This window comes from Zonotrichia albicollis, chromosome 12 (genome assembly GCF_047830755.1).
Source record: "Zonotrichia albicollis isolate bZonAlb1 chromosome 12, bZonAlb1.hap1, whole genome shotgun sequence".
NCBI classification, from domain to species: Eukaryota; Metazoa; Chordata; class Aves; order Passeriformes; family Passerellidae; genus Zonotrichia; species Zonotrichia albicollis.
Window position 1 is genome coordinate 17,342,316 of NC_133830.1, and position 25,743 is coordinate 17,368,058.

Below are 25,743 nucleotides of genomic sequence, written 5' to 3' on the forward strand. Positions count from 1 at the left end.
AGTGTTATTTTCAGGTTCCATACACAGCATTCAACAGACAAACTTAGATGTTACCCCCAAAATACATTTGTTTATCCTGTGTGACCTTTGAGTTGTCTAAAGTGACCTTTATAGCTTTTTGCTGTGATCCCATTAAATCTTGCAGTGTCAGCTCAACTGGGGATGGAAAACCCCAGTGGAAAATCCAGGTGCTTGGGGAGATAGGTTTGGTAATTCAGTATTTTCAAGATTTTCTCTTTCTAAATAGTGAAATCTTTCCTATGCACCATTTTAGGCAAAAGAATGTGCTATTGGATGTGATAATGCTTAAATTAGATTTCATTAGGTTTAAGCAACTTCATTGTGTTCTGCTTCCTGCAAGAGTGCAAGTAAAATCCCAGTGTCCTGGATCAGGTATAATAATGATTTAATGCTTACTGTGATTCCCCCTTTAATTGTAGTTGGTTAATGACTGCTGACCTCACACTGGGATTGTTCCTCTTCTGCATTTCTTTCCTATGAATCTTCTTCTTTGTACTGTGAAAGTGGATCTGTAGTATCTGGGTTTAATAATCCAGACAAATTTTTTCATCTGGACTCTGAGGGAAGGGAAAGTCTGAAGGCTTTTAAAACCAGCTATTAAATATTGTTTGTAAATTAAAAAAAAAACTAAAACATGTTTCCAACCTGTTGTAAGAATGTGGGAAGGAGTCAGACATGGTCTTGTTTGCAAGGCCCTGCAGAACCAGCAAGGTGATGCCATTTCTCAGATGGCTGCAAACATCAGTGCTCTGGAAAGCAGCAGAAATGCCCTGTGTGCATGTTGGATGCTAAAAATCCCACCTGTTTTTTCAGGTTGTTTCATTCATCTGTGTTTCAGTGTGTTGAGATTGTCCCATGTTCTTAAAAAAGGAATGGTCTTGTTTCTAGGCCTGCTCTTCCAACAGAATCCATCTGCACAGTGAATTCCTTAGAAATGCCTCAGAGCCTCCTGGATGAAGGATCTGTGTCAATTCCAGGATCCTGGCCCGTGTCTGGAGCCTGGGAAAGGATTGGTGCTGCTTTTTATCTGATTTTACATGCCCAAATCACCAGCCTCCTTTGCAGTTAAAGGTGCTGGAGAGGCAGCAGTGAGACACAGGTTTTGCACAGCTCCTTCTCTTACATAGCTGTGTCTGGAATTTAATGTTTGCTGCTGGGAAACCAGTGGGACCCAGGGAAGATGCCAAAATAGTGCTAGCTGACAGGTAATTGGATACAGAGGTTTGATTATATACCCTGATGACTTGGAAATCTGCTTTGTGTTTTGATGATAGGATGAGGGAAGAGAATTCCTTTACAATGAGAACACAGTGAAGGAGAGCAGTAACATCATGGATAAATGGATTCTTTCTTTCACCCAGTCCCTCATCCAGTTCTTCAAAGCTGAAATGGCAGGTATGCATTTTTGCTCAGGGGGTCTGGGGGTGTTTCATGTTGGTTTGCAGAACTTGTCTTTCCATACAGAGATTCCCAAATTCTGTGAGAGACTTTGATAAAAGGAAGGAAATCTTTAACCAGCTGCAATAATCCATGGAATACTTCTTTTCATGGGTGTTAAGTCAGATTTTGCTATGCTTGTTCATGAGATTTCAAAAAGTGATGAGGCTTTTTTTGTCACAGCTAATCCTGTGAGCTCAGGGATGGAGCTTGTTGCTGTAACAACGTCTGCAGTGCTTGGAGCAATTAATAATTTTATGATAGTCACTGAAAGACAGCAGTGAAAAGGAAGCCAAATAGAATTTGGAGAAGCTGTAAAAAAAAAAGGGATAAAACGGACAGTGCACAAGTCAGCTGAACAAAATAATTTTCATGGGTACATGAGCACTGGCAATAAATTTTTCCTTGGTATGGTTCCATGGAGAGGGTTTCTTTGGAATCCTGCTGTGGGAGTGTGTGCAGCAGAGTGGATGGCATTAGGATTGCTGTAAGAAGATACTGTCCAGGTTTTTTTTTTCCCTTTATGATGTTTTTTTCGTCATCCCATACCTCTTGATGCTCACATTCCATTGGGACACTTAATTGCAAAGAGGAGATGCTGCAAGAACCCCCTGAAGTAGTTGAGAAACCTGCAGATGGGATTTGAAGAGGTTTTGGTGCATTTGAGGGCACTGGAAGGCCAGCTGTTGGAAAGAGGGTGGCTTTGGCCATTGTCACTCCTGTTCATGAATAAACAAATAACTCCTCAATACCTGTGGTCTTCAGTTGCCCCCAGAAGAATTTTTAGCAGCCTTGGGCTTGGGAAGGAAGGTGTTAAGTGGGATAACAGGCAATAAGGAAATTTCTGATTGGCAGATGTGAGTTCAGCAGGACACAGGACAGTCCTGCACTGCCCTCATCTCTCGTTCCCCCCCTGACTGGTGTCATGGTCACTGTCCCCAGGAGCAGAGCAGTTTATCTGGCTGTGACAGGGAACCAGCTCATTTGATACCTGCAGAATTCACTGAGCTCATCTAAGAACATTTCATTAAAGGAGGAAGGAATCCTCAAGCTTCCCAACCTAGCAATATGATAAAAGCTGGCTCTCACTGATGGAAATGTGGCTTCTTCAAGTTGTTGTCCTTGAAATTTGTTGGTGGTTTGTGTTGAGCTTCAAGTGTTGCCAAGCAGAAATAAGCAGAGCCTATGCAAGTTTGTGCTGCTTGTGAAGAGGAAAATAACTCTGAGGGACAGCAGAAAATTCATTTGTGAGTTTGTGAACCTGGGATCTTGGATCAGTCCATGGTTTAAACAGAAATATTTGTAGGAAGGTGACTATGGGGGTAGAAACTTGAGTTATCTGCTCTGGATTTCTGAGAGGAAGATGAAGCTGAGAAAAAGAGATGTGTCAGTGACCATCTTTATAAAATAAGATCCTTTCAAGAGGAGCAAAGAGTTTCTGCTGGAAAATGACAATGCCAAGACTTCCAAGGCAGTAGTGTTGGTAGGAAATCCCGTTGTCTTGTGTTAGATGAAGATAACATCCTGTGCTCAGCAAATGAGTGGCAGTCTCATGTGGAAGGGATTAATAAACAGAATTTTTCAATTTATTTTTCTGCATAAACTCTGGATTCAGTCAGGCAGATCTTAATGAGATGAAGTGAATTTGTGTACTGTGACATGATACTCTAATCTCTTTTGCAAACCTATTTTTTTTTTTTTTAATATTTTCTACTTTGTATCACTTCAAGTAGGAAAAATGTTAGGGAGAGACAAGGAAAGATTACAATGGTGACTGATACTATCAAATGCTCAATAAATGAGATAAATAAAAATATAAATTCCTGTAGCTGGAGGTCATGGGGTGTAAGAACACACAGGTTTGAACGTGGCAGTGCTGAGGAGACCCCAGTGACCAGGGAAATGCTGCAGCTGAGCTCTGCTTCTTCCATTTCATCCAGTGTCTCTTAGAGTGGAGGTGAATTTTACACCCAGCTCCTGCCTCTGGAAAAATATTTCCATTAAATCCAACTTCTGGTAGTTCTGTCCCAGTTTTGGTGGCAGTGTGGGGTCAGTGTGGGATTGACTCCCCTGCAGGGGCTGAGGGGCAGGGAAGGGGCTCAGCCTGGGCCCCCTCCAGCTCTGGGTGCTTGGGAGAGCCTGGAGAAACTCCAGGGAGGGGGAAGAGCTCTGCTGGTCCTGCCTGGGAGGGCTTTGCCTGCCAGGGGTGTGTGCAGCAGGAGGAGAGGAGACCCAGCCCCATTCCCAATACTCCTGGAAAATGGCACAAGTTATGTTGTGTTGAAACCTGATGTGTTTCAGGGGTGTTAAAATTCTATATTAAAAATCAATAAGCTTTATTAAGCTTTTATTTTCTACTAAAGTGCCCAATACAAGCATTTATTTTAGTAAAGCATCTTTTCTCCTGATGACTGAAATGAAAAGAAGTCTGTAGTGTCTCCGTGTAAGTCCATGGCTTTTTCCTGACTCACAAAAAAGCAGATTTCACAATTTGGTCACAGGTGTTGAGAACAGAAATGCATTTTTCCAGGCTAATACTGTATTTGTTGTTAAAGATACACTGTCCCTGAAGGGTGGGATTTTTGATTGTTTAAAATTTTGTTTATAACAGTCCTCCTAACTAAATATTGCATAGCTAGGGGAAAGATTAGGATTTTTTAGAAATACAAATTCCCTCATAAATAATGTCTTCCCCACCATGGTGTGAATCTTCTGGGCATTTCCTTTTTAGGTTTAAATCCCCATTCTTTGCCTTTAAAAACACTTCTGCTCTACAAAACACAGTGAAAAGTGTGCTGGAGCTTTTAAAGCCAAGATCCATTTTACTCAGTAGCTGCTTGATTAATGAAACTGCCTCAGAATGGAACTCCAGAAGCTCTTGGCTTTTAGGGAAGTTAAATAGAAGTTTTTACTTAGAAAATTGAGTCCTGTGTGAGGTCTGTCCTCCTTATCCCCCAGTTTTCTCAGGAACAGCTGAAATTTGTTTCCCTGTTGCATAGTGATGTTTGGGATCACCTTGGTGCTGGCAGATTTCCATGATTTCTGTTACACAGAACTTGAAAATACAGCTCTGTTTATCTCTTACCTCATCAGCCTTGCTGCTGCTTCACATTTTAGCTTACTCTGTTACTTAAATAATAGTGAAAAGCTGTAATTAATTCAGGGAGACTTGGTTGAAGTAGGTGTCTCATTTTAAATCTGCTGAGCAAAAGGAGGAAGCGTTGGCAGTAATTAAGAAAATTTTATTTTCTGGTTCTGCAATAATTTCTGTTCAACTCGCAGTGCCTTGGCTGTGTTTGCAGCATGTGCAAAGGGAGGATTTGCCCAATCCCCTGCCATTAATAGTCTCTTATCCACTATCCTCTTTACCAGTCAGATAAAAGCATAAGGCTCCCATAATGTCTGTTTGTGTGGGATTAGGGAAGCAGTTTGGGAGGGGGGAAAGTGTTTGTCTTGAGCATGAGAACAGTGCTGTGCGTATTCAAAATACAGCTGTAAAATGATCAATATTTGGAGCTTTCTGCTGTGTTTAACCCCAGGACTGTAGAGGATGATGTGGTTACTAAGTGAGGAGCTTATTTGACCTGCAGGACCCGTTTTCCCTTGCAGCTTACAGGCTGTACACGGTGGTGCCCCGGCTGGTGAAGTTTGTGGATGTTCTGACCAACTGGTACGTCAGAATGAACCGCAGGAGGCTCAAGGTAGGGATCAGTGCTGCACTCCTGCCCTGCTGCAGAGTCCTGGCAGCCCCTGGCAATGGCTTTCGTGGCAGCTCACACAAGATCTTGGCTTGAAATGCTGTCACTTTGTGCCTGAGAGTGGCACCAAAATGAACTGTTCTCTCTCCTCTGTGCTTTGTGGGAAAAACCACCAAAATGCCCAATAATTGTGTTGCACTTGTGTGGTGGTGTTTGCAGGGCTCCCAGGATGAGGGAAGAGATGAGGATCTGATGAGGATCTGACTCCATGTTTCAGAAGGCTGATTTATTATCTTATGATATATATTATATTAAAAGAAAATGATCTGTTAAAACTATACTAAAAGAATAGAGAGAGGATTTCATCAGAAGGCTAGCTAGGAATGGAATGATAATAAAATCATGTGACTGACCAGAGAGTCTGAGCCAGCTGGCTGTGATTGGCCATTAATTAGAAACAAGCACATGAGACCAATCCCAGATGCACCTGTTGCATTCCACAGCAGCAGATAACCATTGTTTACATTTTGTTCCTGAGGCCTTTCAGCTTCTCAGGAGAAAAGATCCTGGCAAAGGGATTTTTCATAAAATATGTCTGTGACAGACTTGCTCAGTGGAATGGACCTAAGTTAATACAGTTTGGAAAACAAGTGTATTGTAGTAAGACAGGAAACTTTAAAAGCCTATTGAAGTGCATGTCCTGATCCTAAAATGTCTATTTTTCTTGGTGAATTCTTCATTTAGGGCGAGAATGGGACTGAGGACTGCATTATGGCCTTGGAAACTTTGTTTAGTGTCTTATTCTCCATGTGCAGACTCATGGTAAGGGAATTATGCCCCACCCTCAATAACACTTTAAAGCAGTTAATACAAAAGCATCTTTATAGGACAGTTCATTTTCCATCTTACCCTTTTCTTTACCTGTCCCATGGTAGTAAAAAAGCCTGTATCACCTTATTGATAAGGACACATTGTAATTTCTTCCCTGATCCCCAAAAATAACATTTAAATATCAGGCAGGAGGTAAATAAGTAGTCTGAATTCCATTGTTTATTTCAGTCTGCATTTTGAATAACATCCCAGTTGCCAACACTGTGCAAGCATTGTTTTTGCTGAACTGCCCTTATGTAATTCATGGTATGACTGATTCATAATGTCCAAGCAATAAAGGCAAGCTGGTGATTGAATGCAACATTACAGGCACCATATACTCCATTTATCACTGAGCTGATGTACCAGAATCTGAAAACCCTCATTGATCCAGCCTCGGTCCAGGAGAAGAACACTGAGAGCATTCACTACCTCATGCTCCCCCAAGTCAGGTAAGAGGCAGCTCCTAGGTGGCAAAATTGGGATTTGGTTGTTTGTTGGGGGGTTTTTGTTAATTTTTGGGGTTTGTGGGTTTGTTGTTGGTTGTTTTTTTTTTTTAAATTTTGATTTCACAGAACAGTGCTCCCTCACTTTTGTGTTTCAAACTGCATAACAAGAAACCCAACTACTTTAATAATGTAAATATTCCTTTTTCTCTGAAAAAACTTTAGGATGCTAGTGAACATGTTCTTTTCTATGAGCACAGAATGTTTATATTTTGATTAAGATCTGATCAATTTTAATCTCTTTGCTGTAGGAGAACATTTTCCTTGCAGTGCTCTTCACACTCCACCCTCAATTTTAGCTGAGAATTTTCCCTCCATATTTAGGCAGTAGATTTGTGTTAGCTTAAAGGACTGGAGATAGGAAGGAAAGCAATTAGGAGGAATGCATGTTCCCAATTCATAATATTTTCTTATGGTGGGCAGATATGTCCTTTTTAACTCCTCAAACTGTGTGTTGGCTCAGAGCTGTAGTGCCTCACTGTGAAAGGCCCTGAAGGATCAGAGAGATCACTGTTATTGCAGTGGATTTAGTTCCTGCAGCACTGTCTGCTCTGGATGTCTGAAAATAGGAGAAAAAAATCTTCCCTTCAGCATTGCAGCTCAGTATGAAAACCCTCAAGGACAGGGGACCTGACCTTGATACTTGACAGTTTAAAAATTTAAGCCTTCTCTAATGGTGAGTCTTTTTATGGCTGCTGCATGCTTTGAGGAGGGTGGATGGTCTTTGTGAGAGCTTTAATAGTGAGAGTTACTGCAACAGGGAGCTGGGGATTGGCATCATGATGGTGCTGATTTTCTGTTCCCTGGGCAAGTGCTGCGAAGAATGTGTAATCAAGGAATGCCACCCTCATCAGGGAGCTGCCAGGATTGGTTTGGGCTCCTGTGCAAGGGAGTCAGGGAAGGATGGGGAGCTGTTTGCAGGGACTCAGTTCAGGCATGGGTGTAGCACGAGCATTTAAAAGTGGCTTAGTCACTCTTCACTGCAGTTAGTGCTGACTTGCTGCTGCAGTGTGCAAATGTGGGATGTGTTTGAGGCTTGCACCACTTTTGTCTGTATTGCGTTTTGTTTGGGTTTCTGTCTGTTACGAGTTTGTGGAATTTATTGGATCCCCTGTGTATCAGTTTGAAAAAGCCTTTTCAAATCCAGAGTATTGTTGGAGCTTCACCTGGAGTTGCAAGGCACATCACTGCCTTTACTTTGAAAGTTTTCTGATACAGCACAAGGACAATATTGTCAATTAATAAGAAGAGAGATTTTGGGATGCAGTTACAGAAAATACCACTTTACCAGTATGGGGAGTGCAGATAAAGCTGAAGGACTTGGGCTTGGCCACATTCACAGCTGAGCTTGACTCAACACCTGTGTTAAACCCCACTGAGGTCCTGCTTGGTTGCTCAGTGTCTGAGCAGATGGATTGCATTCAATTTTGTGGATTTGCATTCAGTCTTTGAAAAACACTCTGGTGTTGTGGCTCTGCAATCTTGTTCAGTGATATTGAAATAGTGTCACATAATCCTGTATGAAGCTTTCTGGGACAAAATATTCCATTTTGTAATTTCCACATTTCCAAGTTGTTGGAGGATCATCCTCAGGGATTTTGGAAGAACTAAAGCTTCAAAAGAGGTAGAACCAACTCAAAGCCTTAATGCTGCAATGGGCATATTTCACTTGTAAGTTTTGCTTCAGCAGCTCTGTTTTTGTGGCCAGTCCTTACTGGGGTTGTGGTTTTCATCCCAGTACTTCTGCTCCTTAGATTACAGCAAGTATCTGTGTTCATTTAATTTTATTCATATCTGTCTTTATAACCAATACCTCTGCTCTTGCTTTGATACCTGAGTGGTTTTAAAGGAGCTGCCCAATTAGTGCATCTACTCAACAAATCAGGAGAAACACATTTTCAGAGCATTTTACTGCTTGCATATTTGAAACAAGATGTAAATGTCAATTGTCTCAAAAAAAAAAGGAAAAAAAAGCCAGAAAATTCAAGCCCAATCTTCTCTCCACCCCACCCTCAAAAAAACCCCAAAAGGCAAAAAAACACCCAACACTGCCTAGCCTCAACATGGAAGGGTGTTAAAATTATTGAGCCCAGAAAGATGTTAAAACTCTAAAACATCAAGCTCAAATACCTGCAGTTTCTGGAAAAGAGGACAAATTAAGATCCAGTGAATTGTTGTTACAGGGAATTCATTGTGGCTATAAGTACCCTCTTTATATCTTTCTGCATCTTCTTATGAGATTATTAATGTAAATTGTATTTTTTATTGGCTATTACTAGAACAGGTTGTATGACTCAATCCTCTGCACCTTGTGAGAGGTGCTAACAAAAGATGTAAAAATAGCTCTGCTATTTGTTTTCAGCAAGTTATTTCCTCCTCATCTTCTCCACAAAGATAGAGGAAAAGCTTGTTTGTTCCTTTTTCAAATTGCCCCAACCAGGGCATAATTGAGTCTGTTGCAGGAAATGTCAGAGAAAGGGGTAAAATGTTTTCCATCTGCTCTAAGAGATGCGATGAAAATGCAGCAATTATAATGTTTCCTTTCTAATCTAGGGAGGATCTCATCGACAAAAAAATTGAAAGTGCCGTTTCTTGTTTGCAGTCTGTGATTGAGCTGGGACGAGTGATCAGAGACAGAAAAACCATCCCAGTCAAGGTTAGAGCTCCTCACATCTCCTGTCATACCTTGGGAAGGTGTAACAGCTTTGTAACTTTGGGATGAACCTGGGGAAACTGAATAGTTAAATTTCTGTTTTGGTTTTTTTGTTTTTTTTTTTTCCCCAGTACCCTTTGAAAGAAGTGGTAGTTATCCACCAGGATCCAGAGGCTCTGGAGAACATCAGATCTTTGGAGAAGTATGTACTCGAGGTAAGAACATCCTGTTTAAGGGGATTGTGTCTGTTGGTTCCCTGAACAGCCTCCCTGTTGATCATATTAACAACTCCCAGGTGAAATGAATTTCCAGGAGAGCTGTAATGAAAGGATTGGCAGTGGGTCATGTGCCAAAGGTGGTTCAGTGTTGTGAAATAGTTAATCCTACAAACTGACCCCACTGCACTGAGAGGCTGCTGGAATCTGACCTGTTTGCATTCTCTAAAGCCATGAAATCCATCCTCAAGGATCAGTGACACAAAATTCTTCTTCTGTTCCCACTGAGCACTGGCACTACAGGACCTGAGGGGGTTTTCTCTTGAGCAAATGGTGTGGCCATTTCTGTGCCTTTTCATTATCCTGTGCCTGTTCTTGGCAGCTGAAGGATCCTTTCTTCCCTTCACTGTAACAGCACATCTGCTCATGTGCTTAAAATATGCCATCCTGTTGTGGTTGAGGTTGCCATGTCAAGGGCAGCTGCTTTACCTTGACAAAGAGAACAAAAATGTGCATCTTCCCAAAGAGGATCAGCTCACCTCACTTGGCTTGGTGAGGGCAGCCACGTCAGTCAGGGAATTCAGGAGATGAGGGACTCTGAAACTTGTGTTACATACAATTCCAGCAACATGAGCTTTCCCCAAGCCTAAATACACATCTGTAAAAATCTCTAAAAGTTCTGCTGAGGGAATGAGCACTGCCTCAGGAAGTCACAGCTCAGTGCACTGGACCTCTACATCAGTGCTGTGTGCAGCTTGCTTTTAGTTACTGTGGGAGTTAAATGCCTAAGAATTACTCACTAGAGGAATTTTAAATTAAAAAATAGTAATTGATTTGCGAGGGGCACTGTAAAGCTTTTCTGTCATGTTAATTTATTGATTATTGCTCTTAGACTTGGCAGTTATGATCCCTTGCTTCAGAATTGCTGTTATTATTAATTATAATAATTTCAATATCTGAGTCTCTTCAACAGCAGAATTCTGTGAAATCTAGGCTAATGTCTGTCCCATTTTTTGGATCTGAAAATGGATTTGAAATTCTAGAGAATCCAGTTTTAAGGGACATGAGGTTTGCTTCCTCAAATTACTTCCAAAAGAGTGGTTGCTAGAATTTTTTGTCAGCTTCTACAGCTAATGAAAGGTAACAAAAGAAGCTAACAATTTTTAAATTATTACATAATTGGATTGTACATAAGTATGTTTTGATTAGCATTCCTTTGCTCCTGCAGACAAAAGTGTCTCTTCTGGAGAGATGAGTTAAAACAAACTCAGATGCCTTTGTGGAAGCACAAACACAAAGTGCTGTCTATTGTCCTGGTTTTATTATGTGTCTTAAAATTCAACAAGCTGCTGCTGGAGCTTAGTGTGTGTTTTATTGTACTGCATGGCAATCAATCCTGTTGTTTACTGGATGGTGCAGAGCTAAAGAGGTCAGTGATTACAGGCAGGCTGGGCAGCATTGCTTGGGCTGCATTTGCAGCTTTGTTCATCAACCTCCTGCCTATTCAGAGCTTTAGAACCTTCAGTGATTGCCAGGAGTAAATTTGCAGATGCCAGAGGTAATGGGTAAGGAGAATTACACCATTTAATTTCGTGTAGCTGCTGACAAAAGAGTGGGGAAAATATACTTGTCAATTCTTCAGAAATTTCATTCATTGCTTTTGCAGAAAGAGCTGTAGTCTTTGATCTGCAGTGCTCCTCTCTCATCTTCAGAACACAGCAAGTCATTTAAATAAATGGATTTTAATATTAGAACTTGCCAGATTGTAGAGTTGTCATGCAAAAATAGCCAAGCTGATGAAATGAAATAAACCCAGAAGGCTTTTAGCAACTGGACACAGTTGCATTTTATTCATTTCTATTTGGGGCCTTTTACAAGCCTGGGTCAGGACTTGTCTTCCCAGCTGCTTCCAGGGAAAGGTTTTCTCTGTGTAAATTTGACTCTGTGCACAGTCAGAATCTTGTTTCCATCCAGCCTTTGCATTCCCTCCAACCCCCAGCCCTGTGTAGAGCTGCTGTAAAACAGAAAATTGACTTCTCCATCAAACCCAGGGACTGAGCCTGTGACAGGGCTGAATTATCTGACAGGAGCTGTGGCTGGGGGGCCCAGCAGTTTTTCATTTCTTACACTATTACATAATGAGTACTTATTTTCCTTTTTAGGCTGCCTGCATAGAGAGCCCAGCTGAAACACAGCATTTCTGACATTTCTGTCTCTGTTCTGAGGACTGGCCATAGCTGGGGCACATGGCACCAGCTGAAGGCTCTTGTATGTTCAGGCATTCCGTGTTCAGCTCTTCAGCTGGTCATGGGAAGGGCTGGTTGCCTCACTATGTCCCCATGAGACTTGAAAGATGTGTTAAGGAGCTAATTTTGAGTAATTAGGAAGATAAAATTAAGAATTATTTTAAGTCAAAGCTCTGAGACTGATGTAAACAGACCTAAGATACAGATTTGCCTGTTTTTCTAAGACTCATTCTGGGTTTTTAAATGGATAATATGTGGAAAGAATAATTTCCTAATCTAATTAGTACAGAAAACTTGTCCTGATGGAGTTGGCTTCTCTGATTTATCTAATCAGGCCCAAAGTAATTTTTCAATTTGTGCTATTTTTTGGATTATTATTTCTTTTCCCCCACGAGGTTGTCATTTACAACTCGTGGGCTCATTTCCAGCAGCACCCCATTGAAACTGAATTTCTGAAGTGCATAATTTTCATTAGATTTCCTAAAAGATGTATTAAATAAAATTAGATTCAGTTGTGTTCTTGGCTCCTCATGTCAGTAGGACTTCCTAGGGAATTAGGCTGCAGCTCAGAGGTTGTATTTAAACATTATTTCTCAATCCAAATGTTTGGCTACTTGCTAGTCCTGTCATGCTGATGCTGCCATTTACTTCTGCTTCCTGAATGCCTTGCTTGTTTGCCAAGTGCACCTGGGGATGCTGTAGGATGGTGATGGGAGCTCTCACCACCATCCAGTGAACATTAAACACCAAATGCTCCAAGTACTGGGCAGCCTGGTAGGCAGGACCTGCTGGATTGCAGTGAAATGTTTGTGCAGGTCTGTGCCTTGTGTTTTCCAACCCCAGCCATATTCTCTCCAAAGAGTTCCAGCCTTGGTCTTTCCTCGTGTGAAAACCATGTTGTCCTCTCAATCAGTTGTGTAAAACTTCCCACAGCACCACCATGTTCCCTTCAGATATGGGAACAAAATCTGCACGGGCAGCTCAGAAAAATGGGCACACACCTTCCTGCAGTGTCTGGGGCCCCTCCTAAAGTCCATGCAGATTTTATAAAGCTGTTTTGGCTGCAGGAGCTTTTCTGAGCAGAGTGGTTTTCTGTGCAGTGAGGAGCTGCAATGAACAGGTAAGGAGGAGACAAAATGAGGCCATTTTGTACAACCTCAACCATAAAATGGTTGGTAATGATTTCCTGGCTCTGTGTGTTTTGAAAGGACACAAATTCTGTTCCAGCAGAATTTCCTCTCCTGAGCTCTGCCAGGCCACTGCACACAGAGGGAATGGCTTCAGCTCTTGGGCAGTTGTGAGGGGAAAATCAAGAGGGCTGCTGAGTTTCTAAACATAGTAGGGCTGAGATGAGGTGGGTTTGGTGGAAGGCTAGGCCTAGGCTGCTTAGGGCGAAGGCTGGGTAGAAGCTTAGGTGGAGGCAGGACATAAAGAAAGTTAAAGGGGCTGATTTGAGGTGGGAGCTGCCTGTTAATAACAAAACACCCTGGAGGTGGAGGCTGAGGGTAGGGACGGGCTCCGCTGCTGAAGGTGGGCTCAGAGTTGGGTTTGTTTGCTCTCCCAATGCCTCTGTCCATGGAGACAACCCTTACAAACCTCTCCCATTGACACCTGGAGCTGAGCCGTGTGCTGTGTGTCCCTGCAGGAGCTGAACGTGCGGGCGCTGACGCTCTCTGCAGACAAGGCCCGGTACGGCGTGCGGCTGAGGGCCGAGCCCGAGCACACCGTGCTGGGCCGCCGCCTCAAGGGCGCCTTCAAGCCCGTCATGGCGGCCATCAAGGAGCTCAGCAGCGAGCAGCTGGAGAGGTTCCAGGAGACAGGTCTGTAGTGGGGCAGAGGTGTCCTTCTGTGGGCTTGCAGAATAGTGAGGTTGGAAGAGACCCCTAAGATCATCGAGTCCAGCCTATGCCCTAACACTTCAACTATACTGTAGGACCAAGTGCAGTGTCCAGTCTTTTTTTAAACACATCCAGAGAAGGTGATTCTACCACCTCCCTGGAAAGAGCATTCCAGTACTTTGTTATTCTTTTGGTGAAAAACTTTTTCTTAATATCCAACCTATACCTTCCCTGACGCAGCTTGAGATTGTGTCCTCTGGTTCTGTCAGAGACTGACTCCCACCTGTCTGCAGCCACCTTTCAGGAAGGTGTAGAGAACAATAAAGTCTCCTCTAAGCCTCCTCTTCACCAGGCTAAACACCCCCAGCTCCCTCAGGGGTTCCTTGCAAGGTTTGTGTTCCCAGCCCCTCTCCAGCCTCGTTGTCCCCTCTGGATGTGCTCAGTGTCCCAAGGTCCTTCCCAAACTGAGGGGCCAGAACTGGACATAGCACTTGTGGTGAGGCCTCACCAGTGCCAAACACAGGGGCAGAATGACCTCCCTGCTCCTGCTGGCCACACCATTCCTGATACAGGCCAGGATGCCACTGGCTTAAGGGAGCTTAAGGCCTACTTCCCTCTTGTTATCCCTCTTCAGCTGTTATGAGGAGGAAATTTGTGTTTATTATTTCATTTTTTTTGGGGGCAAAAAAAGTTTAGAAATGGTTGTGGACACTGATTTTAAACTGTTCTTCTGTTAAACTGTTCCTTCCTGTCAGAGAAGGTTTAGGGTTGATGATAGGAAAAATGTTTTTCCCCAAAGGGTGTTGAGCAATGTGCAGATTCCTCAGGGAATGGTTACAGCCCTGAGGCTGCCAGAGGTCCAGCAGAGTTTGGACACAGCTGCCAGAGATGCACAGGGATGTTGGGGTGTCCGTGAAGGATTTGGATCCAGTCATCCCTCTGGGTCCCTTCCAGCTCAGGATGTTCTCTGATTTTAAGTGCTTCTGTAAAGCCCAGATGAAGCAGAGAACAAGCTTTCTGTGAGACAGATTGGAACTGAGTTCTTGTGCAGCATCTTTTACTCCAAAAGCATTCCTTTGATTCCAGAGTTACAAGTGGGTGTGAATTTTGCAGCTATATCTGTTTAGCAAACTGCTTAAATGGAAGTTTGGAGTTGGTGGGGTATACAGGTTATTTTTAAGTTTTATTCCATTCAGATGGTTCCACACAAACAGTTGCTGAAGTGCCTGTGTTTCAGTGAGCTGTGCTGCCTGGAGAAGTGCTTCTGTGAAAAATGGAAATGTGGGATAATTCACTGCTGCTTACTAGTGCTTAACTGCTGTTTGATTGCATTGCAAATATATACATGGCACATGTTTGAAGGCTGATGCTTGGTTAAAGCTCTCTGAATTTAAAACTGGATGTTTTACTTGGATGGTAAGAGCTGCTCTCCATCTGCCAACCCTGCAGGCAGCATTGTTGTGGAAGGACACGAGCTCCATGGGGAGGATCTGCGTCTCATGTATCAGATGACAGAGGGATCTGCCCAGTTCGAGGCACACTCCGATGCTCAGGTATGTTATTGGTTATTTCCTCTCTCTCTTTTTTTGATTGAGGGAAGAGTTCCTCAGGAAGCAGTAGGAAAATGGTGAGGTAAAAGCTGGCTTGGGTTTGTTAGTTCAGGTAGCACAGCACATTCCAGGGGTGTGTGAATCCTGGAGCTGTTCGACATTCTCTCCACCATCGTATTTTCTATTTTAGGAGCTCTCTAAAGGCATCCTGAGCTCCTGACAGTGTTACTTCCACCTTGTGTCCAGTTTGTCACCTGTTCATCAATGTGCTTTTGCTCAGGTTTTGGTGCTGCTGGATGTGACCCCAGACCAGTCCATGGTGGATGAAGGGGTGGCACGGGAGGTGATCAACCGCATCCAGAAGCTTCGCAAGAAGGTGAGCACTCAGTGGGGTGGGACAAGGCACTGCCATTCCCTTTCCAGCAGTCTGGGCAATATGCTCAGACTGCATTTTTAATTAAACATGGAGCCCTGTATCATTTACTCCTCATGTATGGCTTTCTGATTGGATTCCCTTGCAAGAGCTCTAAAGGATGTGTAGAGAAAATTTTCATGGAACGTGTTATTTTGGAAAAGTTCAGTGCAGTTAAGGCTGCATAAATCATAGACTCATAGAAAAGTCTGGGTTGGAAAGGATCTTTCTTCAGCATAAGACTTAAAAATTACAAATTTTACCAAAATAGATATTCTTTACGTTATGTATATTTGAAAAAAAATCTGTGCAGATTTTACATATATATATATGTATACACACACATATATGTATAAATATTCACATTTTCACACCTATGTAGTATTTTTAAAAATATTATGTCTACACCTATGTAGATTTATATATTTTAATGGTTTTTTACATATATAAAACTTGAGGATTTATTTCTGTATAAAATATAACCAGGAAGGATTGTGGCCATGAAAACTCTCCCTTGTGTTACTGGATTTAAATTCAGTTCTGTAATGACATAAAACCATAATTTATTTTCACTATAATGAATATTAATATACTTAATCTTGCCTAAACTTCCATGTTTTAAGATTCTTGGTGTTTTTGTAGAAGGATTGTTTTCTTCTAAGTCTTTTGTGGAAGCTTTAAACAACTGCTTGATAAATAATTTTTTTTTTTAACTTGACAAGTATTGCTGTCTTGGTGTGTGGTTTTGCTGTCAGTAATGGTGTCTGTGTGTCCTGCAGAGGAACCTGGTGCCCACAGATGAGATCACAGTGTACTACAGGGCCCTGCCAGAGGGGGAATACCTGGACACTGTCATCCAGCAACATGCTGAGTTCATTTTTGCCACAATAAAGGCAGACCTGAAGCCTTACCCGGTGCCTACCTCAAGGGAAGTTCTCATCCAGGAAACAACACAAGTAAGGAGGAAAAGCACTGCTTGCATAGTTCATCTTATTTGCTTTTAACCCAACAAGCTGCTCCAGTTAAAAAATAATGGTGTCAATATTTGTTTGTGGGATAGAGCAGATATTGTTTTCTATTTATAACTTTTTGTATTAGTCTTTCTTGGTTTATAAAAGAAAGGAGTTGGGTTCTGTATGCGTGGTGATTTTGAAAATCAAGCTGCTTGGATACCAGAGTAAATAACTGAGGCAGTTGTTTGTCTGAACTTAATACACAGTTATTTGTACTTGGATTAGTGTGTTGTTTGAACAGCCAAAATGTTGTTGCTCTGATTTTCTTAGATTAATAGACTTTTGTACTAGAACTACTCCTTTGAGGCTGAATTTGGCTTAAGACCAACTTGTTTAATATTTAAGGATGTTTTTTCCTCTGCCCTGTGTTGCTGAAGTTGTCTGTTGTAAAAGTGTAGTTTCATATTTCAAATCAGCAGCAATTTCTGCTGTTTTCTTTGATTGCTGCTTCTGACATACTTGATGATAGTTTTGCCATGGTTTTCTTGAAACTCACTCTATTCAAAAGACATTCCTAGCAGAACTGTGAATGAGCTATTCTTCAATATAAATGTCCTGCTGGACCACAAAGATTAATTCACACAAGAGTGTAGGATCCATCAGACTTGAGATTTGATTTACAGGATGGCTGGGAAGGCAGGGAATAGCTGAAAGGAAAGGGCACATTTCATCCATCTTAATAGTGTGTGTAAAGGAAATGTTTTATAGTTATTAATGGCACTTCTGAAGTTGTACAGGTTTGAAACAAAGCCCTGTTTGGCCTTTTTCAAAACTATCAGTTTCATCTAGTGACAGACAGGGGGAAAACACTAAGTAAATACTGGGGTTGAGAAATCACTGAAAATCTTTAAGTTTCTTAGGTACTTATTTGATACTTCTGATGGACAACATCAAATCTGAATTGGAATGTAAAAGCTGGAAATACAGTGCTGGGAATCACCTGTGTGATTGCCTGCCTCAAATCCCCCAAACCTGTGCTTTAGTGCTGGTCACTGTTGCTTTCCATGAAAACTTTAATGCCTGTGCAAGTATGGTTCCCCCCACACTTAGTTTACTCTTACCTAAATCTAATTTAGTATATTTTAGTGAAGAAAACCACTGTGGAAAGGTGAGTGTATTGGTTTAGTCATAAATACTGCTCTGTGTGTAGAGATGAAATCCTCCCCTGCCAGCAGGCGCCTGACCTGGTTTTTATGGCTAGAACTGATGGCTGCCATTTGAATGTCAGCATAAACCAGGCACTCCTCTCTGTTGTGGAGATGATGAGCTAGTGTGTGACCCTGGGAGAGGTTTGTGGGTCAGGCCATGCATTTGCACAAGTGTTGAATTTCAGACAGAGAAAATCTACTAAACTAACTAGCACTGTTCTGGCAGCCAGTTCTGTGGGGTGTTGAGAGCTCAGTTCAGGGAAATGCAGTTGTCTCATTGTGGGCATCCAGCTGAAAGGGCCTCCTGCCACCTTGAAACCTTGGCAGGGAGAGGGTTTCAGACAAAACCATGAGCAGGGAATTGGGCTTGATGTCCTCTCTGGAGACAAGAAGGCTCCAGGGAGAGCTCAGAGCCCTTCCAGTGCCTGAAGGGGCTCCAGGAGAGCTGGAGAGGATGGGGGACAGGGCATGGAGGGACAGGACACAGGGAATGGCTCCCACTGCCAGAGGGCAGGGCTGGATGAGATTTTGGGAAGGGATTGTTCCCTGGGAAGGTGAGGAGGTCCTGACACAGGTTCCCAGAGCAGCTGTGGCTGCCCCTGGATCCCTGGCAGTGCCCAAGGCCAGGCTGGATGGGGCTTGGAGCACCCTGGGATGGTGGGAGGTGTCCCTGCCATGGCAGGAAGAGTGAAATGAGATGGGCACCAAGGTAAAGCACCTTCCAACCAAGGCACCCTAGGATCCTGCACAATGCTGCCAGTCCTGAGTGCTGAGGGGGAGCAGTCTGTGTGTGGGACATGGAGGCACAGAAGAACAGAAGCAATGCACTTGTTCATTATTATTTATTTTAAGGAGTCTCAGTTATAGGATCACAGAATGGGTTGGGTTTGGGAGGGACCTTGACGATGATGTAGTTCCAGCCCTACCATGGACAGGGACATACTCCAGAGAACTCCTTGTGGATGAGCTCTGTGCTTGCTGCAGCCTTTGCTGTGCCTCTGAACTGTTTGTCACACATTCAGACTTCAGAGTGGATGTTGCAGAGAGAAACAGATGACTGAGATTGCAGTGCCACTGTCAAGTGCTCCTTGGGAGTTGGTGTTCTGGGCCTGCAGAGATGGATTGCTTAGGGCAGGTGCTTGACTCTGCTCTGCTGCAGCTCCTTTGTCACATCCAGAGCAGTGACATGAGAAAGCCCTTCCTGAGAAATCCTTCATGGGAGTGTGTTAGTTAAGTCAGCTGTGGCAGGATCATTGCACCAAATTTCTGGAATTTACTCAGAGTAGTAATAGGAGTCTGCTTGCTGCTAAATATATGTGAGGACTGGAACAAAAATGAAATGCACTCTGTTCTTTTTACATTTATTGTGATTACATTCAAGTCATTACTTCTAGGAAATTATCCTGGATCAATTTTTGATACAAGGCTTTAATTCTGAGCTCCTTTCCCAAAGACTTTCTCCAAGCCACAACAACAAAAAAACCAAAGCAGTTTCTCAGAAACTATTGGGGCAGAAAAGCAGGTACTTGAAAAATGAATTTAGAGTTGTTGGTAGAATGGATAAACACAGAATGGCATTTGTTGCTGCATAAGTGTTTTTCCCTACTTTGTAATAGGACTAGAGTAAAGAACGACACTTCCAAATTTGTCTGTCACTCTTTGGACTGTGTCTCTTGCCAAAGACCATCTCTAAATTTACAAAACAAAATGGCTTAAATGGTCTTTTAGTACCAATTGTTGATATGGGTGATTTCTGGATCTGTTTTGGAAGATCCATGTTGGATTCAGGTCTGACAGGGTCACTGGTGCCTCCTGGGGAGACGCTCAAAGGCTGGTGGGACAGAGGCCACTGTGACCCAGGGGGTTCTCAGTGCTCCCCCAGGGAGAGTGGGGGCTTCTCCAGGCAGTGCCTGAGAGCAGGGCCCTGGTCAGTGCTCTGAATTTCTCTGGAAGAGTGTTCCTCTCAGGCAGATTTGCTTTGGGATTGTATTTTGGGAGGGTGTCATCACTGCTCATCACCTGTGAAAACCAGGCTGTTTGTTCCCTGCTTTTCTGACATCTGGTACAGGCAGATTGATGTCTGAAGCAATGTCATGAAGGCAGATGTAGGAAAAATCCCTGCTTTGTGATAAATCACATTTAGTATAAAAGCAAGATCTTAGTGTTGTTTATTGAAGGGAAACATTTTGCTGTGTTTGTTTAATAAGCAGTATTGAAATAATGCCAATCTCTGTCTTTCCCCAGCTGAAGGGATCAGAGCTGGAAATCACCCTGGTCAGAGGGGGGGTGTGCCAGCCTGCTGGCCCAGCCTGTGCCTATGTCAACCTCAAAGTGTGTGTCAATGGGACAGAGCAAGGTAGGAATGAACACCCCCAGCTTGCTTTGGCAGGGCTGCTGGGAGGGAGAGTTTGGAAATGGAGTGGTGAAGGCTGGAGCCTGAATTCATTTGAAAGGTGGTGCAGGCGAAATAATTCTTGAAAATAAGTTTATTCAAAGCAAAACCACAGCTGTCCATGATTCCTTCTGAGGGAAACTCTCCTGTGTGCACAGGAGTTGTCACTCCTGCTGCAGGGAGAGTTTGTGTGTCGGTGTCTTTGGAGGGACTGCACTCTCTGGGTTTGGGCTGTGCTTGAGGATTTGTAATCCCTGCTGTAGCACTGTGCACGAGGTGAGGCCTGGATGTGGAGGACATTGGAAAGCTCAGATATGAAGCACAGAGATGAAAAGAATACTTAAAACCTGATAATGGCCTGACTGTGTCTTGGGCAGTGGACATGGGTGCAGTGATGTTGTTACAAGGGTGAATTAGATATTAAGAAAGGAGAAAGCTAAATGCACTTGGGGAGGTTTTTCTTGCATGTACTGCCAGTTCATGCATGGAAATAATTGTTCCTTGTTGGACATGGTCACAGAGCTGCTCCCTGAGTGAGAAGGAATCCATCTGGGAAAGCTGGTGACCATCTCAGAGGGCACAGTCTCAGCTTTTAACCAATATAATACCTATAATATTAAATTATAAGCTGGGTTGTACCTTAGTAACACATAAATGGGACTGCCTCGTTAATAAAAGCAAATAGAACTTCTACACCATAAATCTGAAGTACACATCAGTTTGTTTCTCTGTTTTCTTTCCCCTTTCCCACTAAAAAAAAGTCTGGAAAGATGCAGTGTTGCCAGTTTTAAATTGACTTAGAAACTCACTGGAAGTAATTAGCATCATTAGAAAATCATTAGAACTTGGATATTGCTTCCAAACTGCATTTTAATTTCTTAATTTTGGTTTTAGATGGTGTGTTGCTGCTGGAAAATCCAAAAGGAGATAATACCTTGAACTTCACTGGACTTGTAGATGCTGTCTCCTGCATTTTTGGTCTTAAAAATTCCAAACTGACAGTTTTTAATGGAAACACAGGTAAATGGAGTATGACAAGGAAAATTGAAAGTCTTTCTAGCACCAGCTAGGAGTCATTTACTGTATAATTATTTACTGTGTAATTTATATCTATCTAGCTAGCTATATCAAATTGACAAGAAAATGGGTAAGGAAATATTCCATTTTATAGTCCTTAGCTTATGAGACTGTGTTTATAGTCGCATCAACATGTTTCCAAAAGCTGCTGCTAAATGGTGCTCATCTGTTATCTTGCTTCCATTGCAGTTCTCATCAGGACAAAATGTGATTTATTTCAGTGTTTGCACTGGGCCCAGGCTATGCTGGATCTCCATGGCGAGCTGCCATCAGCCTTTCCATGCTTTCCTTAATGCCTCAGTAGGCAGGGTGAGAACTTAAGCAGAATGCAAACTGTGATCTGTAGAAGAAAAATGTTGCCTTTCCACCCTAGAGAACCTTGAGGAGCTCTGCATTTCTTCTTTTTTTAGAAAAACCTATTGAATAATTTTTGCAGCTTGAACTTTAAGGCAGAAGGATGTTAAAAAAAAAAACCCAGAAAACTATAAAAATGATAATTGGATGGCTACAAAACCTTTTATTAGTGTTTTTTTAATGGGAATGTTACTGAGGCACATCTGAGGGAAGGTACTTGAGCTGGCTGATTTGAGGTGCCCCCAGGGTCACCAGTTCATGTCCAGCAGTGACATCCATAAAGAAATTGTCTGTGTGTCACTGCTGCCATCTCAGTCCTTAGTTTTCTTCTTGTCCTCTCCTGAGAACATTTCTAGGAGGATTTTTGGGGTTTCCCATCTGGTGTTATCCATTAACTCCCTGTGATAAATCTTTCAGGTTGTGCTCAGCTCAGCTGAACACAGTCCTCAGTCCTGTCATACAAAAGGATTAATCTTTGCTTTCAGTCTGAGGGGATTTAGGGGAAATCCTTCAGTATCTTCCTCAGGTTCCAGTTGTGTTTTGGAGAAGGAAATGGTTTTCCTTGAAATCCTTTTCCAAGTAGGAGGAATAACAGTGTGTCCTGCAGAGGGGGTCTGTACCTGTACTGTTCGTTGTCACCACAGATAGTAAGAGATGACCTTCAAAAGGCCCAGAAAAGTTGGGAAACTCCCATCTCATTAAGTTTAGAAGTAGTTTGACTCCATATTTGGGGTTTTTCTGCCATTTATAGGACAAAAATATGCAGCACAAATCCATTCATGCTGAAATCCCAAAGGGAAGTGGTGGAGAAAGTTGAAGGCTTCCCTCTTCCTCTGCTGTAGTAACAAAGGCCCTTTTCCTTCTTTTTCCTTCTTTTCTTTTTCCTTCTTTTCTTTTTCCTTCTTTTCTTTTTCCTTCTTTTCTTTTTCCTTCTTTTCTTTTTCCTTCCTTTTCCTTCCTTTTCCTTCCTTTTCCTTCCTTTTCCTTCCTTTTCCTTCCTTTTCCTTCCTTTTCCTTCCTTTTCCTTCCTTTTCCTTCCTTTTCCTTCCTTTTCCTTCCTTTTCCTTCCTTTTCCTTCCTTTTCCTTCCTTTCCCTTCCTTTCCCTTCCTTTCCCTTCCTTTCCCTTCCTTTCCCTTCCTTTCCCTTCCTTTCCCTTCCTTTCCCTTCCTTTCCCTTCCTTTCCCTTCCTTTCCCTTCCTTTCCCTTCCTTTCCCTTCCTTTCCCTTCCTTTCCCTTCCTTTCCCTTCCTTTCCCTTCCTTTCCCTTCCTTTCCCTTCCTTTCCCTTCCTTTCCCTTCCTTTCCCTTCCTTTCCCTTCCTTTCCCTTCCTTTCCCTTCCTTTCCCTTCCTTTCCCTTCCTTTCCCTTCCTTTCCCTTCCTTTCCCTTCCTTTCCCTTCCTTTCCCTTCCTTTCCCTTCCTTTCCCTTCCTTTCCCTTCCTTTCCCTTCCTTTCCCTTCCTTCCTTGTCACTTTTGCTCCTTAGGAATAATTTTGGGACTTAGATCTTGCCATGCTGATTTTCACCTTTCAGTGTCAGTGGTCTGGGCAGAGCAGGGTATTTTCCCTGCCCATTTATTCACCATATGGAAATTCCCTTGGAAAGATCAGATCATCAAATTGGCCTTTGTGGCAGTGTGTCACATCTCAAACAAGCATTGGTCAGCAGATGTGGCTCCCTGGGCAGTCCCAGCTCAAGGCATGTGCCAGGAAAACATCCTGAAAGGTGTCAGAGGACAGAGCAGAATCCCAGTGTTTGCTTTGGATACAACCCATCTGCTCTGGTGTGGGTAACCCAGGTGAGGTCTCATGGTGACTCCAGGGCTTGGAATCAGCTGCTGTGTCCCAGAGGAATTGCAGAGAAAGGTTCTGCACTCCAGACAAGTAATTTCTGAATAGTTCCCACGTGTGTTAATAAAATTGGGACCCAGCAAAACCATATTTCTGGCTCCTCATCCCTCCCTGTGGTTTCTAGGGCTGTCCACTGTACTTGCAGTAATTTATGATTTTGTTCTGTAATTGTAATGAGGGTTTCCTTAGGGTTGTGCTGTGGCACAGGATCAGGCAGTTCTTCTCGGATGGGTCCTGTCCCTGCTTTTCAGTGCAGCATAGGAATAATGGGATAAACATTTCCTCCCCAATAGTGTGTCAAGGTATTTTGAGGAACTGCACCCTCTAAACAAAGCTTGTACTGACCTTCAGAAAACAGAATTTGTCTCTTTCTACATTAAAAAAAAAAAAAAAAATTCAAAGGGAAGAAGCTGGGCTCAAGTCAGATGGTAAAAAAAGTTGCCTGTGACTTTTTTTCCTTTAAACTGCTGAAAACTCTCTAAGCTTCTTGTTTGGGAGGCTTGTAGACTTGCATTCAGCTTTCATGCAAGTAGCCCTTAATGAAAAAGATTTATTTAAAACACTTTCAATGTGTTTATGGGAAGAAATGCATCTGTAGATCATGTAGGGGCAAAGAAGGTGGGGTAAAAATCCCCTACAAGCTTTTGATCCATGCCTTATTGCATCTTTATGATTTTCAGATGGCTGATTTTTTTAATCTTCAATTTTTAAAAGGCTGTGAAGCTGTAAGGTACTTTAGGGGCAGAGCATTAGCACTTAAACCCCACTACAGGGAGAAGTGACTTTAAAAGTGATTTTGATGAGCACTTGTAATACCTGCTTGCCTTTAAGTCTATTGATACCAGGAAAAAATGATCCATCTTTTCTTGCTCTTGTGAGAGGGCTCTGTGAACAGACTCCTCTGTCAGCCTGAGCTCTTCCCTGGGAAATGTCAGTGTTCCTGGAATGCCAAATGCTCATTTGTTAATTGGGCAAACCCCCATCACTGCAGCTCTGCCTCCCTGCCCTGCACGGATCCCCAGGGGTGCTGCCAGCTGGGGAATGGCAAACTGGGAGTTACTGGGGCCAAGGGTTCCCACTCTGTCACCCCCTGTGCTCTCTCTTCTGTGGCCTGAGATGGTGCTGGTTTGGGAAAAACCTGCCCCTGGCTCCCTTCCTTTGGATGGAACCTTGGGAATTCCTCTCCACTTATTAATTCAGTTGTTTTCTTGCTTTCCTGAAAATAAAACCAGAAGCAAATCCCCTTCCTATTGAGACAGGCCTGAGCAGTGCTTGACTTTTGGTTTCTTTTTTCTTTAAACTGTTAAATTTAAATTTGTATATATTTATATACAAATACATAAAAGTTGATATTTAAAATACACATTTTAGAATCTTAGGTGCAGCCTGAGGTCTTTTTGCCTCCTTGAGCAATCTTGTAAACACTCCCAGTGCATCTCACTCTGTTCTGTGGCACTTGGCAGGATTTTGAGAACTTGTGATTGCTGTTCATGTTTTTGTGGGGTTAGGGGCTTTTGTTGGGAGCTGGGTGGTCGGTTTAGGGTTTTTTTAATTTATAAGTATATAAACCTACAAAAAGTATACATTTATAAATTATTCCCCTTGAGATTTTCAGGTGAACTACAGAAAATGAGCTTTGCACAGTTTAGGCTCCCTGACATGTGGATAAGGCTGCTGTGGAATGAAAACCTGTTGGCTGGAGCTGACAGGTGTGTCTGTTCCATATGTGCAGGAACACACAGTTCTGACAAGAAATTAAATGCATCAGCTCTCCCTGGGTTTGATGATTTGATTTCTGGAGCTCTTTGCAGCACAGAGTGTTGTTATTCCTGTGTATTTTAACACCATGCCCATCAGTGGCTCTGACCTCCAGGCTCAGGTAGTGCTGCAGGATTCATTTTGGTCACAGAAACCTCATCAGCTTCTCCTCCCAGATCTTCCAGGGATTGCTTCTGATGTCCTTGGAGCTGGGGCTGCTGGTTTGGGTCTGGCCTTCCCCCTTCTCTCCACCTGCCTGCCTGGAGTCATGTGCTGGATCATTGCCCACAGATACTCCTCTAGGGGGCTTTATTCATCAGCCATGACTTGAATTTATTGTTTTTTTCTGGAGTTTAATATATTTAATACCAATCTACATTTTATTATTAATATATTAATTAATTCATTTAAAATATTATATTAATTTAATATATTTAATATTTGTTTAGTATTATTATTTATTTAATATATTTAATAAGTATCCTGATGTTGCATAGTAACACATTCCCAGTCCTGCTTTGGCCAGGGAAGTCTGGGTGCAAGCAAAGATTACAGCTTTTCATATAATGAGATAGGAATAGAAAATAAAAAATAAAATTTGTCTTTTTCTACATTAATAAAAAGGTAAAATTCATATCCTGATGTTGCATAGTGACACATTCCCAGTGATGCTTTGGCCATTCAGATACTCCTGTAGGGGGCTTTAT

General features: G+C 42.5%; 1 protein-coding gene across 3 annotated transcripts in view; it reads left to right on the forward strand.

Moving 5' to 3' along the window:
* IARS1 (isoleucyl-tRNA synthetase 1) overlaps positions 1–25,743 on the forward strand; it is a 96,342-nt gene that overhangs the window by 64,249 nt on the left and 6,350 nt on the right. For all 3 annotated transcript variants that reach the window (XM_074550106.1, XM_074550104.1, XM_074550105.1), the window contains exons 21-32: positions 1,296–1,416; positions 5,068–5,159; positions 5,901–5,978; positions 6,357–6,478; positions 9,086–9,188; positions 9,317–9,400; positions 13,292–13,466; positions 14,934–15,037; positions 15,315–15,410; positions 16,226–16,402; positions 19,852–19,963; positions 20,894–21,019. In XM_074550106.1, coding sequence (XP_074406207.1) covers positions 1,296–1,416; positions 5,068–5,159; positions 5,901–5,978; positions 6,357–6,478; positions 9,086–9,188; positions 9,317–9,400; positions 13,292–13,466; positions 14,934–15,037; positions 15,315–15,410; positions 16,226–16,402; positions 19,852–19,963; positions 20,894–21,019 — 1,390 coding nt within the window. The remainder of the gene's footprint in view (positions 1–1,295; positions 1,417–5,067; positions 5,160–5,900; positions 5,979–6,356; positions 6,479–9,085; positions 9,189–9,316; positions 9,401–13,291; positions 13,467–14,933; positions 15,038–15,314; positions 15,411–16,225; positions 16,403–19,851; positions 19,964–20,893; positions 21,020–25,743) is intronic.